The sequence below is a fragment of the Cyprinodon variegatus genome, unplaced genomic scaffold (assembly GCF_000732505.1).
Source record: "Cyprinodon variegatus isolate N-32 unplaced genomic scaffold, C_variegatus-1.0 Scaffold217, whole genome shotgun sequence".
In the NCBI taxonomy this organism is placed as follows: domain Eukaryota; kingdom Metazoa; phylum Chordata; class Actinopteri; order Cyprinodontiformes; family Cyprinodontidae; genus Cyprinodon; species Cyprinodon variegatus.
The window spans coordinates 270,119-287,537 of record NW_015150670.1 but is presented as its reverse complement, the minus strand read 5'-3'; the positions used below and the strand labels follow the sequence as shown (position 1 = coordinate 287,537).

General features: G+C 36.1%; 1 protein-coding gene across 2 annotated transcripts in view; it reads left to right on the top strand.

Annotated features, from left to right (window-relative positions):
* The first annotated feature begins 4,031 nt into the window (after nt 1–4,031).
* The window catches only part of shc1 (SHC (Src homology 2 domain containing) transforming protein 1), a 32,494-nt gene continuing 19,106 nt past the window's right edge, over nt 4,032–17,419 (top strand). Inside the window, exons 1-2 of one of the 2 annotated variants that reach the window (XM_015380566.1) lie at nt 4,032–4,221; nt 13,496–13,540. In XM_015380566.1, the coding sequence (XP_015236052.1) occupies nt 13,529–13,540 (12 nt within the window). In that variant the 5' untranslated portion in view covers nt 4,032–4,221; nt 13,496–13,528. The remainder of the gene's footprint in view (nt 4,222–13,495; nt 13,541–17,419) is intronic. The other variant, XM_015380567.1, reaches the window with a different exon arrangement.

The following is a 17,419-nucleotide window of genomic DNA, read 5'->3' as shown; positions in this document are numbered from 1 at the left end:
AACTTTGGAGTATTATTAAAACATAAAACAGTTTCACACACATTCACAAGAATTATGTGAACTATAATGACATTTTTTCCAAGTGAAGACTGCTTAGGTTATTAGCCGGACAGTTTTCAATTGCAGGCTGTGTTTTTGCAAATGTTTATATTTAATGTACTTAAAACATTTTGGCTTTAAAAAGGAACAACTCTTGTAAATCCACCATATGGCAAACGACAAGACAGAGTAAAAAATTATTTAAACACATAAAAACATTTTGAATACAATATAGATGAGTAATCATCCTGAGAGATATATATTTATGAGGTAATTGGATTTTGGGGTCACGAATAATAATATAAAAAAGATCAAAAAGAGTCAAACGAGACATTTTAAAATACATATGTTAATATTAGAAACAGATTATGCACCGACTGAAACAACTACAATAAACAGCCCGTTATACAAGATATACTTTTATCCTCTTAAAGCTTTATTAAAATGTATGCTGAATACAAAAAAAAAAAAAAAAAATCAGCAAAACCTGATATTTTTGGGATTTAAATTATTTTAATACAATCGGTTTTCTTTATGTTTTCTTCACATAAAACTCCTCAGTTTACAGTGGATAAAATAAACACCAAGAATATTCTTTACATGTTTAGAATTACCTTTTATCACCTTTAATGTATCAGATTAGTTCACACATAGCGGTGGATCTCATAGATCAGAATCCCATCAAAAGGAATGTTTTTGAGTAATTCCATTCAAAAAAGATATATTGAATTATTGAATACAGATGTGATTTGATAGCTATGATTATGGCTTGAAAAACTACTAAAGGGACAATGAATGGGTAAAATTTCAACACATTTCAATATTAACATTTGACCCATCATTATTTGACTTTTCACTTACTGATTGAATATTCATATTCGAGCAGGTGTTAAAGTGTGGGAGGAAACTGGATTACAAAAATACAGCTCATTCCTTCTTTAGAAGGATTTTAAAATGAAACAGATCTAATCTAGAAGTTTTGCGTCATTTCAGTATCTGTGAAGCTTAAAGGTAATAACAACAGATTATTTTTCAAGCAGGCTCATTAATAATAGTTATATGATCCTATGTATTTACAGCACATTTGAAAACAATAAATGGTGGAATGAAAATGATTTTTATTAAGTGAATAAATGGAAATATTAAAATTAAAGTAGGTATAAAGCACTCCTAGGCACACAAAAAAGAAAAATCACAAAAGAACAAACAAATCATGCTGTGTTGCTTGGTCTTAATAAATATTTAAAGGAAAGAAAAGCCTGATAGCCTCAAACTTTAGCCACATGATGAAACAGCAAGAAGCATCTGGTCAGCTGACTGTGAAGTCAGAGCCGTAAAGAAATGGGGAGTTCTGTCACTGGAAGACCTATAAAGTCAGTGTGCTATAGGGTGCCCAGTAGTTCGGTGGAAGTACTTGGCGGCACATCAAAAATGCAGGCAGATCTGCAAAAGACCCAATACCTTTGGTAATTATTTCACACAAAAAACAACCATTAGCATAAAGCTAACTGATTGAGAGGTTGTACTCCATATTATATTTCTGATGTTAGCCATGGGATTTTTAAAAACACATATTTATTTTATCTAGAGCCTGTTTCAGGCATATTCAGTTAATTCATATCTAACATTTATAGATGTTAATGTTTTGTTTACATGATCAAAGATGAGTAGAGCAACCTAAATATAATGTTCTAATAACATGATAGATGTTAAAGGTATAGTGGAGGATGTTCTTTTTTTGGGTGGATCATCAAAATAAGTGGTCCTCCTAATTGTCAATCATTCTAGTGATATATTTAAGTAAGGTCGTCCTACGTGCTCGACCTCATCTTCATTTACCGATGATGTGTCTGACACAGTAAAAAAACTGCAAATCTTCTTGTGGAAAATAAACTTGTATGAGTGACCCAAACAGGAACTTTTAAACAAATTGTGCACAAGGAGAAATAGGCTTGTGCATGGTCTTCCACATGTTTAATAGGTGTTCCCTCTCGGGGGAGGGTACAGGGTTGTGCATGTGCATTGTTTTTTTCATGGAGACGGCGGGTCTTTTAAAAAATTAACGAAATTCCTCCACTATACCTTTAAGTATATGTGTATTGGACTGTGTATAACTGTGCATGTAACAATTAAACTGTCTCTTTTATCTATCTAATTTATCTATCTATTCTCACTTTACACTAGGTAGAATCAGAGAGCATATGATATTAAGATATGTTAGAATAAAATAGCATAGAAATTCCCTTTATTGTCCTACAATGGGGAAATTCTGGTGTTACAGCAGCAAAAAAAAAAATAATATAAAAAATTATCACACAAATGTGGGCCTCAGAACAGTGTACAAAAAAAAAACATAATAGTGAAGAGTAGTGAGGGTGATGTAAAGCCTCATGAAGCATTTGAACCGTTTGGCTAAATTGCTTCGATTCCCACAGTTCATGAAGCTTAATTTTACCATATCAGCACCCACTGGTGGCATGCAGAACTACAGTTAGTAATAAAATTGGTGATTTGTTTTTCAATTGTTTTTCTCAATTTGCTTTTTTCCCATTTCGGTTCCTTTGAAATTGTCAATGATTGGTCTGTATAATAAAATCTTTTTAATTTTTTTTTTGTGTGTGTGTGCTTAGAAGAGAAAAATCATTTAAAATACAGTTTTTCTGCCATTTTAGTGAAATAAGCTCAAGGAGACAGTGAAAGTGCTTGTGCAAATTGGGCAATGGTGAGCAAAATGAAAGATGTTAGTCATTGCATTCAAACATAATAGTTTTTCCACAGTTAAACTAACCAATCTAATTTGGTAGTGTTTTTACCCAATCTATATTTGTATTAGGGCAAACCAATACAAATTAGTCACATTAGCCAAAATATTTCTTGTTGTTTATTGCAATTTTCAAACATTTAAGGTGGGTCTTTAACCATCAACCTCAAAAGTGGATGCCTATCTCTTACAGCTGATGGCACTTACAAGGTAGCAGTTATTGAGAAAGCAATGCATCTTAAAACCCATTACATATGTAATCATTGTTGGCTCAGATTTTAATCATTATTTAATCTACAATGGAAAAAATACTACAACTGCTTTTGCATTTATTTAACCATATTTAGTTACTTTAAGACTGTTGTTTTATGTCCTACCCTGCCAACATGACACAAGTGTGTTAAAGTAACTAAATATGATTAAGTAAATGCCTAAAGTAGCGTTATTTTTTAACCAAACTATTTTTAACCAACTAGATTGGTTGTTTTTCCCAACCAATCTATTTGTAGAATATATCCATACTCTATCCAACTCTCCTGCAAAGTCCCACATCTTTTGTCAGCCTCACGGTAACGCCCCCTTCAGTATTCGACACATGCTTCGTTTCATCTTATAACATCACTAGTGAAGAAAAACGATATAGAATACTATAAAGTGTCTAACAATATAAATACTGTTGTCTATTTTCCTGTAGCAACAGGAAACAGCTTTGTTTACTAATTTCCCTTAAAATATTAAAGTTCCGAGCATCACCAACACTCGTTGAATCGTTGCCCTATGTCAGAACTCTCTTATCTCTATGGCTCTGTGCGAAGCATGTGGGTTTGGAACAGTAGGAAAGGTTATCATGAAAACAGAAATGACAGGGAATCTGAACTTTACTGTTAAACCAAGGGGGGCGGGGGCCCAGGGCAGCATTTCTGCTTGTTCCGCCTCTACTATAATAAACTGTCAGGAACTGTGAAGTGCTTCCTCAATATTAATGAATGATTAAACATATAACTTGTTTTCGTAAGGCGGCTGTCTGTATCTATCTTTAATTCTAAGTGAAACAAAAAACTTCTGGCTTGCAGTCAGGCATTTCTATTTTTTACGCAATCCTCAGACCGGTCCAGGTGCAACGCGGCGGCCACGCGCGCACACACACACTGGAACCAGGGCCCGATGACGTCACCATTTGTTCGCGGAAGTGGCTTCTGTCGTGATCGTGAATGGGGGGGGGAGAAGTGCGGAGGGGGGAGGAGAAAGGAAAGAAGGGGAGAGAGGAAGAAGCTTACTCTTTTTAAACAGAATAACTTTTGGAGTCGTCTCCTCGAAAGTTAAAGTAAACGTGTATTTCCGCTCTGTTTCCATGACTTTAAGCTAAAGTTTGTGCAGCGACAGCAGGAGGAGCCGCCGCGGGAAGTGGAGGAAGAGAGCTGGTAAGTTGGCCGTTAAAACTTAGCTGACCGCACTCTTTTTTTTTTTCTTTTTTTTTTTCTGGGTCACGGTTCGGACACTGCTCCTCGCACTTTTAACGCACGTTAAAAAAAAAACAACAACACGTTGGGTTTTATTTTCGCTGAGAAACGTTTTTTTTTTTTTTTTTTTTTTTTTTTTTGCTTGTCGTGTTTGTAGAAGTGTAGCTTTGTTCACACACTGGATCAATGTTTAACTTGGGTTCCTTCAGGTGTTCAACTTTCCGGTGGCCTTTCTGTGATTGTTGCTGAGAGATATACTGTCACATTGGTGCTGCTAACAGTCACTACAAATGGAGAAGATTATTTCGTTGTCGAAAATATGCTTTCCTGAAAACCAATAGAAATGTCTGATTTTATATTTAGCTACGTCTTTAATCTGATCATGTTAATTCAATATATAATCCCTGAGAGCAGCAATCTATGAAACTCTGTGAGAAATGTTCAAATTTGATTTGAGGAAAGGAATTGATTTAGTTGTCATTTAACCTCAAACTCCCTCCGTCATGTTTTCGACAGATGATAATGTACAAAATCTGTATAGCAATGATGTAACAACTTAGTGATAAATGTTCACTGATTTACAGACGTCTTAACTTCTGGTATGATTTAGAGATTTTAATATCTATGGATTATTTTGTTTAACTCATTGATTATTTCATCATTATTAGGAAAAAGCAATGAAACTAACCTGGTTAATTATTGTCTCTATGTCAGCTGTTAATAATCAGGAACTAACTTAAATGGTACCTGTCTGACAACATGACGTAGACTAAGAAGCAAAGTAAATGAGAAAAAAAGGTTGCAAAAAAATATCAGTCTGAAAATGATTGCAAAGCCATTTTTTTAGGCATTGCTTGTTCAATGAACAATGGCCATTGTGCAATAATGGAGAAAATGTAAAGTATTGGTCAATACCCTGACCACCGTGGCAGAGAGGAGGATGCTGTCCAGGTTTCAGTCTATTTTCGACAATGACTCACATCCTCTCCACGACACACTGGTCCAGCAGACGAGCTCCTTCAGCAGAAGACTCCTCCTACCCAGATGCACCACAGAGCGCCACAGGAATTCCTACCTGTGGTCATCAATCTCTATAAGGCCTCCCTCAAGTGATTCAGAACCCACCCCTGTAATTGACATTTATGCACTATTTTTGCACCCCACGAATCACTTTACTTAGATTTATCACTGTAGTTGGATATTCACTTTATTTGGATTTAGTTTTTACATATGCATATATATATATATATATATATAAGTGTTACTGGAGCGTGTAACAAAAGTAATTTCCCTCTGGGATTATTAAAGTATTTCTGATTCTGATTCTGAATATCTACCCTCATATGAGTGTCTGGTACTGCATTTAGGAGGTTACAACAGAAAACAGAACCAGTTACCTGAGTTTAGGTCAGCGTTCATTATTCACTTTGAAATAAGATAATAAGTAAGACACAAAAAAGGCCTCCATGGGAGAGAGCAAAAGGAACACACATAAAAAATAGTCTCACATGAAGTCTTGATCTGCAAGACATAGGGATGAAATATTTTCTTGGATCGGATGACAAAAATAGAACTTTCTGGAAGTTCTTCCCTCATGTCAGGATCTGGATGACTTGGCATGACCCATGGATTCTGCAGCATATCGACGATCCAAAGCACATCGAGGACCCAGCTCTCAATGGTTCAAAAACAAAAATATGCTATTAGAGGGGCCTAGTCAAAGCCTTGACTTCAGTCCAACTGTAATGTCTCGAGTTTTGATCAGTCAAGAAATGTTAAGGTCAAACTTAAAGAACCGGAATGCTTTTGCCTTTTACTTCAGTGAAAACATGTGATCTGCATTAGCGCTGCAACTAATGATTATTTTGCAAATCGATTGATCTTTAAATAAATTTTTTGCTTAATCAATTAATAATCAGATTCCTTAAAGAAGACTTTTTGCAAAATTAAACCACCTGGAACTAAACCTTTTCCACCTCAGGAGTATGTGATATAGCACGTTGACAGACAAAAAGATTTTTATCTTAGGTGCAAAATTTTGGTAGAATTGGTGGGTTTCTCTGTCAGCTAAAGGCATATTTTAGAGTCTCTATTTTCCAGTTAACGATTACTCGACTACTAAATTAGTTGTTGATTGTTTCAATAATTTATTAATCTGATTGTTTCGGTCCTAGTCTGCACGTTATGATATTTTTGGGGGTGATTCTTCCATTAATCTATGTGAACTTCACCCTTTTGGGCATCATCTGTATCTACTGCAGTGGGGCCCTTAGAACTGGCTGAATAACTTGATAGCATAAAAGCGTGCATTCAAGAGCAACATGCATTCTAAACATGTCTTTGCAATGTAATAAATGCACACTGACTTTGCAATGATTATATGTTTTGCAGTCGTTTGTAACTGATGTATCGTTAAAATCAATTTAGCAACAACATCCGTTAACAAACGTTATCTTTTTACATGTGCTGATATTGCTGCACATGGACAAAGACAGGGCTTTTTCTAAATAAAACAAGCTCAAACAGATTGATAGTAGAAAGGCTGCTTTATGCATATTTAAGTTCAGATTTTCCATTGACCACATCAGGCTAGTCTAGACATAAAATACAGATGTGGCCTGTGGGGAGTTTAAGTGCAAGTTTGTTTAAGGATTGGGTTCAGAATCTCTGCAGCTTTCCAACTTACATCCTCACACAATACTTTAACCAAAACCAAAAAAGGAAAGATTGAGACATTTGATTTGAAGACATAAATAATGTAATTAAAGCTGAGAAAGTAAAGAGATTTGTAATATTCAGCTTGGTTTAATCGGTTTGATTAAACAGCAGGAAATGCTTTATCAGTTAAATGGTTAATTTTGACATATTTGAGCTCAGTGTTGGCAGATCCCATATCATCTGTCAATATTTGTGATCTTTATTTCTTAAAACTCAACCTCTGTAGCGGATATTAAGCGCTGTCGTTACACTTTGACTCACAGGCTGTATGAAGGAGGGAAGAATGATTATGGCCTTAAGATGGCATCATAATGAAAAATAATTTTCCTCTTAAATTCAAAATATAAATAAATGCTTGAAAGGTTTAAGGGTTTTATCAGCCTTTTAAAAAGAGGAGCTATGATTCTGTTTCAGCCTACGTGCACCGTTTAGTCTACGGTTTACATTACATTCTATTGCAATTGTTAGATATGTATTATATTTATTACAGGTGAAAGTCTTTAAGCTGTTTTTCTATGTTTGGTTTCCCAATATTGTATACTTTAAGTACAAAAATCCTAATTGTAAGGGTACTGTCTTTATAATTTACTGGAAAGTTGATAATTCTTGTTGGGATACATTTTATTAATCTGCTAGGACTGATATGTTTGTTTTTATTGAAAACCAAAGAGACTAGTAGAGTTATTGATTTAAAGACATTCCCTGAGGCTGATATAGTTACCGTTGGTTATATTGAAATCATGATTACTAAACACGATTGCTGACTGCATTTGGAAACACATTGCTCTCAATGTGCTGAAAGCATGAAGTGAAAGTAAGCTTCCATAGAATTTAATAAAAGTGATTTATGTCAATGACAATGGTTATGGGAACGCTGGGAACTAAGGTTGAAATACAAACTTTATGTGTAGAATGACCAGGCTCACGCTCTGCCTGTCAATTAAGATCATTTAGATGTTAGTTTTCTTTTCGCAATTAACTTTGGGAAGCCTGGCTGGATATGTGGAGTCATTAGTTGCATTTCCCTTAACCATGAAATTGCACAAACTGTAACTATGAAAATAAATACTCTAGATGGAAACACTGCAATTTTAGAGAAACTCAAGTTTTTGTTAAGTTTTATGCTTGAATGAGGTGGTTATTCGTATTGAAATTCGTATATATATTTTTCCAAAACTCCAATGGAAACGCGCATCCCACGAGTCCTGTGATCTCCAGTTGGACCTTACTTCCTTGTAGGGAGGAAAAAACAGAAGTATTCTGAGAATGATGGCGCCACCTAGAGCTGTGGCTGAAATATGGATATACCACGTCTGTTTACAACTGCTGTATTCAAGTGCAATTTTATTTAACGGAAATAGCACAATTAATAAACGTTGCATTTTTCAAACTTAGCAGAATATCATCTTAGTTTTGTGCATATTAGTAATGGAAACCTAATTCCTTTGCAGCAATTCCTCATAAAGGAATTGCTGCAAATGTTTTCAGAAGGCATTTTGCCTTGTCCAATTAAAAAGATATACAGTATATTATATTTTTTATTTTCTGAATATTCGTTTTTCACATACGTGATGCCATTAGATAACTTAAAATGAGATGTGCAAAGGCTAATAATCCAACCCTGTAACAAAACAAACTCTGACTTTTGGATTCTTGCAGACACCTGTCTCCGTGCCCCTTTTATTAACTCGTATTTTATAACATATCTCTTTTCAAAAGCAACCTTCCCCACACTGGTGTAGGGTAAACCTTCTATGAAAAGGTCCTTGTATTGTCAGTGTCGAGCTAAGTTGCTCCTGGCTCTGCTAAATTGTCAGTGAGATAGGCTGTAGAGTCAGTCAGTGCACAGAGGTGCACAAATCTGTACGCAATGAGACAAAATAGTTGGAGCCATTCTCGTCTATTTCTTAGTCATTATCTGCGGTGACCAGCCAGCCTCTAAACACCTCAGATGCTCTGAAACAGGGTCACTGTGACAGAGTTGAAGTTCATAGTGAACGAATGAAGGGTAGATGCACTATTATGGAAACAGACTGAAAGCAACACGGGATGATTGAGGTGACTGGAACCAGCAGGCTCGGTGCTCTTATCAGGGTCAGCCACAAGGCTCAGGCCAGCAGACCATGACATGATATTAAATGGTGGAAGTTATAGTCATCTGATGAAATGTAGGCGAGAAGAAGGTGCAATCAGCCACAAATCCCCTCCCAAACACACACACACACCTAAAAAAAAAGGCAGATTCTGACACATGACAGTAGTCTAATGAAAACACACACTCACACATATGAACATATAAGGGCAAACATGACACACGCAGAAGGACAGTCTGAGACGTGATCTGTCAATCTGAGAGAACCGTCATGGTCACTCTGTCACGACACTGCCAGAGTCTGATTAAAGCGGGATCGGTGAGAAACCCTCTCAGTCAGAAACGTAGTGCCGATTGATAGAAGAGGGTGACATTTGATTTGTATTGTTGCTTTTTCATGTTGAAACAGCTACACCCTCTGCCACTCAGCTGTCCGACAAATAACTTCAAAATTTCTCATAAAGAAAAATGCATGTCATTAAGCTGTAAATGAAGTCTTTTAATTGTAGAAACTCTGTTTCCTGACAGGACGTTCAGCACTATGTTACAGACCAATGCTGTAAAGATAAGGCGCTGGGTTTCTCTTTACGTCTAACAGTGCTGTCAGGTTCTGTTTTTGTGTTGTGGGTGAATCGTGGGAGTTTGTTTTTGATTTCATAGCTTGTGGTTGTCCGTTTCTGCCTTATGCAGTGGGCCAGAGCCTGAGCTGTGTTTCCTCCTGTGGTTGTATGGTTCAGTGCTACATGTTCATGACTGAGTGCACTGTGAAAGCTAAAGGTCTAATAAGGTCTTGATGCATAAAATGACTAAACTAGTGGTAAATGTAGCTGTATTAAGATTAAACTTATTTTAAAAGAAATCTACCTCCTCAGAATGGACTTACTTTGCTTTGAATTATATTTGGTATGTTGCAGAGAATAAGCATCATACAGTGAGGTACATGCAGTGATGGTTTGTTGCTGCTTTGCTGCTTCAAGACCTCAAAGACTTTCTGTAAATGATACAATAACGAGGTTTGCTCTCGGAGAATGTCCAGCCATCAGTTTATGAATCCAGCTCAATTACCCTGGGTTATGCAGCAGGAAAGTGATCTTAAACACACCAGAAAATTCAACTCGATTTGGCCTCTTTATCTCTTTTCCCTTCTCAGGCACACCTCTACTAACTTTTTTGGCTTTTCCACTTGTTACGGATATGTGGAACCGTTTCTATATGCTTGAATGTAATTCAAACTTTACCAAGTTATATTGAAAATGCAACAACAGGAGTGAAAACAGCATCAATATTGTAATAACTGATGTCTTCAGTGGTTAAATTTTTGTATGCTATGCTTATTGTCTGTATGACCACTATAACAAGCTAGCTTTATGTAGTTTTAGCATACCCTCACACAGCTCGTATTGAAAAAGTGTTCTTTATGACGTTTACAATGTCAAGCGTTTAGATTCTGCATGTCAATATATGCAAGCTTTTCTATGAGGTTTCTATACAGTAGCTGTACACACCTGATTCAGAAGATGGTGCTTAAGATGCAAAGGGCCAAGGAGCGTTACTCTAGAAAAAGTAGTGGCAATAGAAGAGAAGAGTATATAAGAGAATATAACCTCTTCGGGACAATATTTTGTCAATTCATATCTATTAGTGCAGGGGTCTTCAACGTTTTCGAGGCCAAGGACCCCCAAACTGATTATGAGATGGAGCTGGGACCCCCTAATTATATATATTGTATGAAATTGTGTATCAAACTGGTACTATAGTCACTCTATTACATATGGAGTCATGTAACGAAAGTAATTTCTCCCTGGGATTATTAAAGTATTTCTGAATCTGATTCCTGGTTGATGGGACAGGTGTTGTGAATTAAATGGTGCCCAGGTTTGAAAGAATTCCTGTGTGTCGCTGAATGTGAGCATTGATGACTGAAAGACATCTTCTGCTTTCATTTATCTGTTTACTACAGTGTGTTGAATTCATGTTAATGTGTATTTAAAGACATTTTAATTAGTGCAAAAAATTGCAGGAGGGAATATAAAAAAAAAAGTGATCAACCAAGACTTTCGCGACCCCCATGCAGTACCTCTGCGGACCCCCTAGGGATCGCGGACCCCCTGTTGAAGACCTCTGTATTAGTGTATATAGTTTTGATGTGGACTTACAAATGAGTCAAATGGCGGCTATATTTATTTAGATAATTATTAATTTATTTAGTGAAATAATTCTCTGATCATTTTATTTTTTAATAAAAAGAGAGTAAATATAAAATTATTTATTTGTCTACTTTTAGTTAATCTTGTGGCCTTGTTATGAAAATGAACTAATTTTGAATCATAAACAGGATTCAGCTATTAATAGAGAGTCAATTTGCCAAAACATTGCATCCTGGTTTATCAATCGTGGAAACAATAAAGGTGGCACTGGTGCAACCAGTAATTTAGTAAAATATTCACCACTCTTTTTTTTGTTAAGGTGCCTAGACATATACCCATGAATGGCGCTTGTAATAAAAAAGCCTGGTTCAGGAGGCGCTACAGCCCTGTAAGATTAGTCTGGGTGCCATTCCGAACTTAGTCCCGCCCACAACGTTTGAGGTCGGGAAGTTCGGTCTGGCATTGTTCAATAGTAGTGCGAGTATGCTCGCACAATATCTGGTGGGCCAATCAAATTGTCAGGGCGGGCTTTATACGATGATGGACAGATGATCAACAGTAACGTTATCAACCACGTGACCAAAGTGCGCTTGGGTGACAACAACAATGCCTGTGCTGGAGAGTTGAGGTGTGTAGATTCTGCTATTAGGTCTGTTCTAGAAGATATCGACAGCAAATTCATTTTAAAAGAGGAACAGAGAAACGCGATCAAGGCTCATCTTCTTATTCTAGGCGTGCAACTGCACGCTTTGATTTTTGTTGACAACAACTATGCGTCGCTTAACATACGTCACGCACTCCATTGCTCTTATTGGTTGTAGGTCTTTCTAATTGAGTGCAGAGGCATTTTTTTTCGTGGTTCGTTGGAAACACGCCCCATAATCACAGCTCTATGGAGCAGTATCAGACTCAGATTCTGACTAGAATTGAGTAGGACTACGTCAGGCTACTGTAAGATACTGCCAAGACAGAAGAAGAAAGTGTCCACTGTTACTGTGAGCCTGTCAGTAACAGTCTACTGTAAAATAAATAAAAATCCAGGGAGCTGATGTTTTTGTTTTTAGTGTTGCCTTTGCACCTAAAAACAAGATAAGAGTAGAAAAATGGTTAGAAATTGGAAAATTTCATGTATTAGTTTAAAAAATGATTTAAAACCACGCTTGCTTAAATAAGATGGGATGATTTTGCCACTGGGAAATTCCACCAAGACAGGGAAGATAAAGTTTATTTGTATTTCCATTTTGTACAGGCAACCTGTTTGATTAGATATAAAATTATTTTATATGCGCAAAAAAAAAAAAAAATAGTTAGTTACTATCTGCTGATTATAATTAGGTGTTTCAACAAAGCATGAAAACAAACTCAAAACAAAAAGGAAGTTGTGAGTGGAAGTGGTAGAGTAAATGGAGCAAGGCCGTGGGTAGCAGGAAAGGAGTGATGGGAGGAGATAGGGATGAGGGATTGTGGCTGGTGGGAGGATTTGGGGGTGGGGGAAGTCAACCAAAAATAACCAACCAACATATGTACTGTTTGGGTAGAGACTCCCTGCTGAATGTCTGGCCAATCTAAGTCTCAGTCTGTATTTTGCTAACATAATTACTTTTTTTTTCAGCTGCTTTTGCATCCAGGCATGTCTTTTCTCAGCTGCACCAATGTCCCCTGTTCATTCTCTTCTCTGAGAATTTTCTGTCTTAATAATCTGCCCTGATGGTGCAGGAGAGGGTCCAAGTGAGCATCTAGATGGATTTGCGTCTTCTGCTCTTATTCTTTTGCCCTGGCCTATCAACAGGATTGCGCTGGGCACATCAGCATAGACTTGCACAGACCAGACAGCAAATGCTCCCTACTGCATTTGTATTTAAATTTTGTTCATTTGGTTTCTGATTTTTTTTAAATTATTATTTAATAAGAAGCAACTTAATGCAGTTTTTACAGAACTTTATTGTCTACAAAAAAAAACCACTTGCTACATAGCAACAGGCAAGCTGAAACAGAAATGAGTTAACCCTGGCTAATTCTTATCATTCCACAAGGTGTGTTTCAACATGCTGAGTGGAGTATTTCACACATCTTAAGTTTTTCCTTGTTTCCTCTTGCCGTTTGTTATTTTCTACCTCTCAGTGAGTGCTCTGTGTCTGCCTGCACCATTCAGGGCAGTCCCATGATCCTCTCCACAGCTGATCCCGGGAGCAAAGCATGCTGGGGGTCAAGAAGCTGCATTGGAGCATGCTGCAGCTTGCTTTCTGTGTTTTATCTGTTTGTCTTTATTTGTTTTTAGTGTTGCAGACTCACAGGCAGCTTGTGTTGGCCAATGGAGTATATGGTAAGATATTCAAATGATCCAGCGACCTAATCATAAACATAATGAAGCACAGTGGCTGATCAAGTGGTGAGGTTAATGTGGGAATTCACTAAATTTACCATCTAGCTCATTCCTATATTATTAAGAAATTTTATTTTTTTTAGTTGTCTTTTTTTAATCATTTCATCAATGGTCACTTGGAATATTTTCCCTTTGGGATTAATCACAGATTTTTAAATTTTATATATTTATTAACGTATTATACATATAGCTATATACATGTAGCTCTTGATAAGAATATCCTTTTAAAATTAAAGGTCTCTTCAAGGCACCACCTACAGAAAGAAGACCGATTTCAATAATTAAACTGCACCCAGTAGCTGCAATTAATTATACGTTTTAGTATTTCAAGGCTCTTTTGGTCTTTTGGAAGTAAAAGTGGGGAAAATAAACAATTCTATTACAATACGATAACGCAGCTTTAAGTATTGACCAATGCTTGCGTTGATCATATATACTGCTATTACTTATTTTTTTGGTACGGAATATTGGGAAAAACGTATTCAAATGGTTCTAGTAAAAAAGAAAGCAAGTCAACTACAGCTGGTATGGTAACAACTTATTATTAACCTGCGGGTTAAATAAACGTTACATAGAACTACAGTGCTTTTTAGTGATTGGTGAATGCTGGCTGATATATTCCAGTACTAATTTTCTGACAGTTATTTCTTATACCCATTTAAGTGATATCGACTGATTTCCAATGTCAATATTTTTAAACATAATTAGTCCTACTTCATGTGTGTGACCATAGATCAAAAATGTCATGCCAACATATTATGATGATTAACAATATCCATTCATTATGTTTATAATTCAGTCTCTTAAAAGTCTCTTGTAGTCAAAAAAGTTAATTTTAAAATGATATGTTTGCTTTGAAAAACCAATAAAAAATCCATATATATATATATATATATATATATATATATATATATATATATATATATATATATATATATATATATATATATATCTCAAAAGTTTTTAGCATTATAACTGGTGAAACTCAGAAGATCATTTATAAAAATTAATATTTATGTGTTTTGAAGGTATATATATTTTTTCCCCACAGCCTTTTAACTCTTTATGTACAAACCTTCATTTATTCGGTTCAAAAATGCTTTACAAATCCCAAAGGGGAATTATGCAGTTCAAAAGACTATTTTTGTTGTGAGTTTTCCTTTACTGTTGCCTGAAGCTAAAACTAAAGCCAGCATGAAGTCATGGAGCCCAGCTTATAAGGATTAATTGTGTGTGTGCTTAACTGTACTCACTGGCCAGTTTATTAGCCTCGGCTGTGTAAAACAGATGCCGTTTATATCAGCTAAGCAATAAATTCTATCCTCATAGAAAGTTTTTTTTTTTTTTTTAAACCCTACAGTCTTCTTATATCTAATATGGAATAAAACATAATGCCCAGAATTAGTTATGCACTTTGACCAAACTTTATGATACTATAGAATATATATTTTTAACCACTGTGGCCACTGTGTTTCATGTGTTTCATTGGGTTTTAGTGCAGTCTGGTGGAGGGCGCTGTTTTCACAACTCCTTGCTACTAATCTTATCAAATTGTATTGTAATTGGTGCTTTTTTAAACACATGTAGTTGCTTGATTTTGGTGCTGTGATGAAGCATTACAGGAAGTCTTTCTAGTCTATCCAATCTGCTAAGTTTCTGTTTCTGCTTTTGTGCTATGCTGACGTCTTATCAGATATGCTTGAATATTGAAGCCAATCTCTGGGATCTCTTGTCTTCCTGTACTTTCCCTCAAGAGCTGCAGTCATGTAATGTGTTGTGTACAGTGGATATAAAACAAATCAACTCACGCTATTTAAAATGTCAGGTTTAAGTGATGTGAAAATCGAGACCAGTATGAGTCATTTTAGAGTTTCCCACCTTTAATATTTTGTAACATGTACAACTAAATGGAAAAGTAAATATCTTCCTTCTAAGCAAATGTAACAAATAAAACCCTGAAATGATGTAAAAGCTTAATTGTTCACACCCTTAGACTAATACTGTGCTGAAAGAAACCTTGTTGAAAAAAAACCTGTTGAAGGAGTCAGTCAGAAAAACAATTGTCCACCCTCCTTTGATAAATGTGAAGCATTTTTTTTTTTGTGGATTGTGAGAGACTGTTGGTTTATTGTTGTGGTGATAGATGAAGTCTCTCAAAGCAGTTCCAGGTTAAGAAAAACAGCCCAAAACTTGAAACTACCAGCAGAGCTCAGTTTTATTCTTTAATCTTAATAGATATTAATGTGTTGTGTGTTGTTTCTTTAAAATGGAGTCCCACAGTATTGCAGATGCTGCCTACACTATGCTTTACTTTGTGCATGATGGTCTTTTTACAATGCTCATGGTTATTTGTGGTTTTTTTTATTTATTTTTTATTTACCAAACCCTTTTTTTAAATATTATTTTCTAATTTAGTCTTGTTGGTCTGTTCTACCGTTTTGGCTTTTATGGAACCTAAAGTTTTTTTTGTTTTTTAAGTTGGGGTTAGATGGTTTGGTTAATAAGAGCATCCTTCCTCCTTGCCACCATAACCAAAGAACTGCAATGAATGCAAAAGATAACTGTTGTATCTACTAAATTAGCCATTGTTAGAAATCCCTGGTGCTCATTTTAAAGTCGCAGGGAGGCGGTTGTTCCAACATTTGCATTTCCGGATTCTCCCAAGTGATGCACGACTTTACACAAGTGAATAAAGTGATTGTGATTGGTCGTTTATCAAGAGGGCAGGATTGTTGTGGCGGAAGGGTGGCCGGTGTCTCAAAAGCATCTTACTAACCAGTTAGCAAATTAGTGCTAGCAGGATCCCAATGGGAAATTACATTGGGACCAAGTAGCACTTAGCAACGACACTGTAAAGGAACGCTATGGACAGCAGAAACGTGCAAGACGAGGAGAGTTTTGTGTCGGAGGTCATGGATGAGTCTCCTCCATCATACATTTTTTTTTTAGAGGAAGAAAGAGGAGATGAAGTTGTTGTGGAATAGGACGACAGGGAGAAGCTTTGTTTGATGTAGAAGGCTTACAGCCGTACATGTTTGAGCCCTTTCCTCGCAACGCTGCTAGTTGTGTTAGCTCTACGCCTGCCGAAGACACAGACGTCCATCCCCGTGAACACTGGGACCTAACTCAATGGTAAAGTAAATGACACTTATTTCTCATTTCAACCGTTGGGTATATTAGCTGCGACATATGAATCAAGGTGCTATGACCGAAAAAATTTGATTGACAGATGACCGTTGATATATGATTGGCCAAATTTAGGTGTACAAGCTTATGTATAACTAACTGGCCTGCATAAGATAATGGGGGGAAAAAACGGATTTTTAAAAAAATTAAAGTTTTCTAACTTTTAGGATAATATGGTCTAATAAAAAGTGCATTTATATACATGTTTAAGCCAGAATGATTTGAAATTTAAATATGATTTCCCTACGACTTTAAGTTCTGGCAAGCCTCTAATTCTTTGATTTCACGTAGATAAAAATAGGTAAACTTTCCGATTTATGAGGATTATTGGAATTTTGCAGCTATTTGGTTCCAATTTGTGACACCTTCGGATTCAGTCATGACACGCTCGGAATCGATCAAAATATATTGTAAGATTTGGATTGGTTTGCACAATTGAAAGTCATTCTTAACAACAAAAAAATTAACTCAGAAGTCTGCGTAGGAAATTGTTGTGGCCCCTGATAATGACATTTTTCAAAACTTTTGCCACATATTTCAAGATGTTCAAGAATTGTGAGAACTGTCTAAGAATAAAATGGGAATCACTTGTGAGTTAAGCAAACTTTTTTAGAATTATCCAAGGATGCAAAA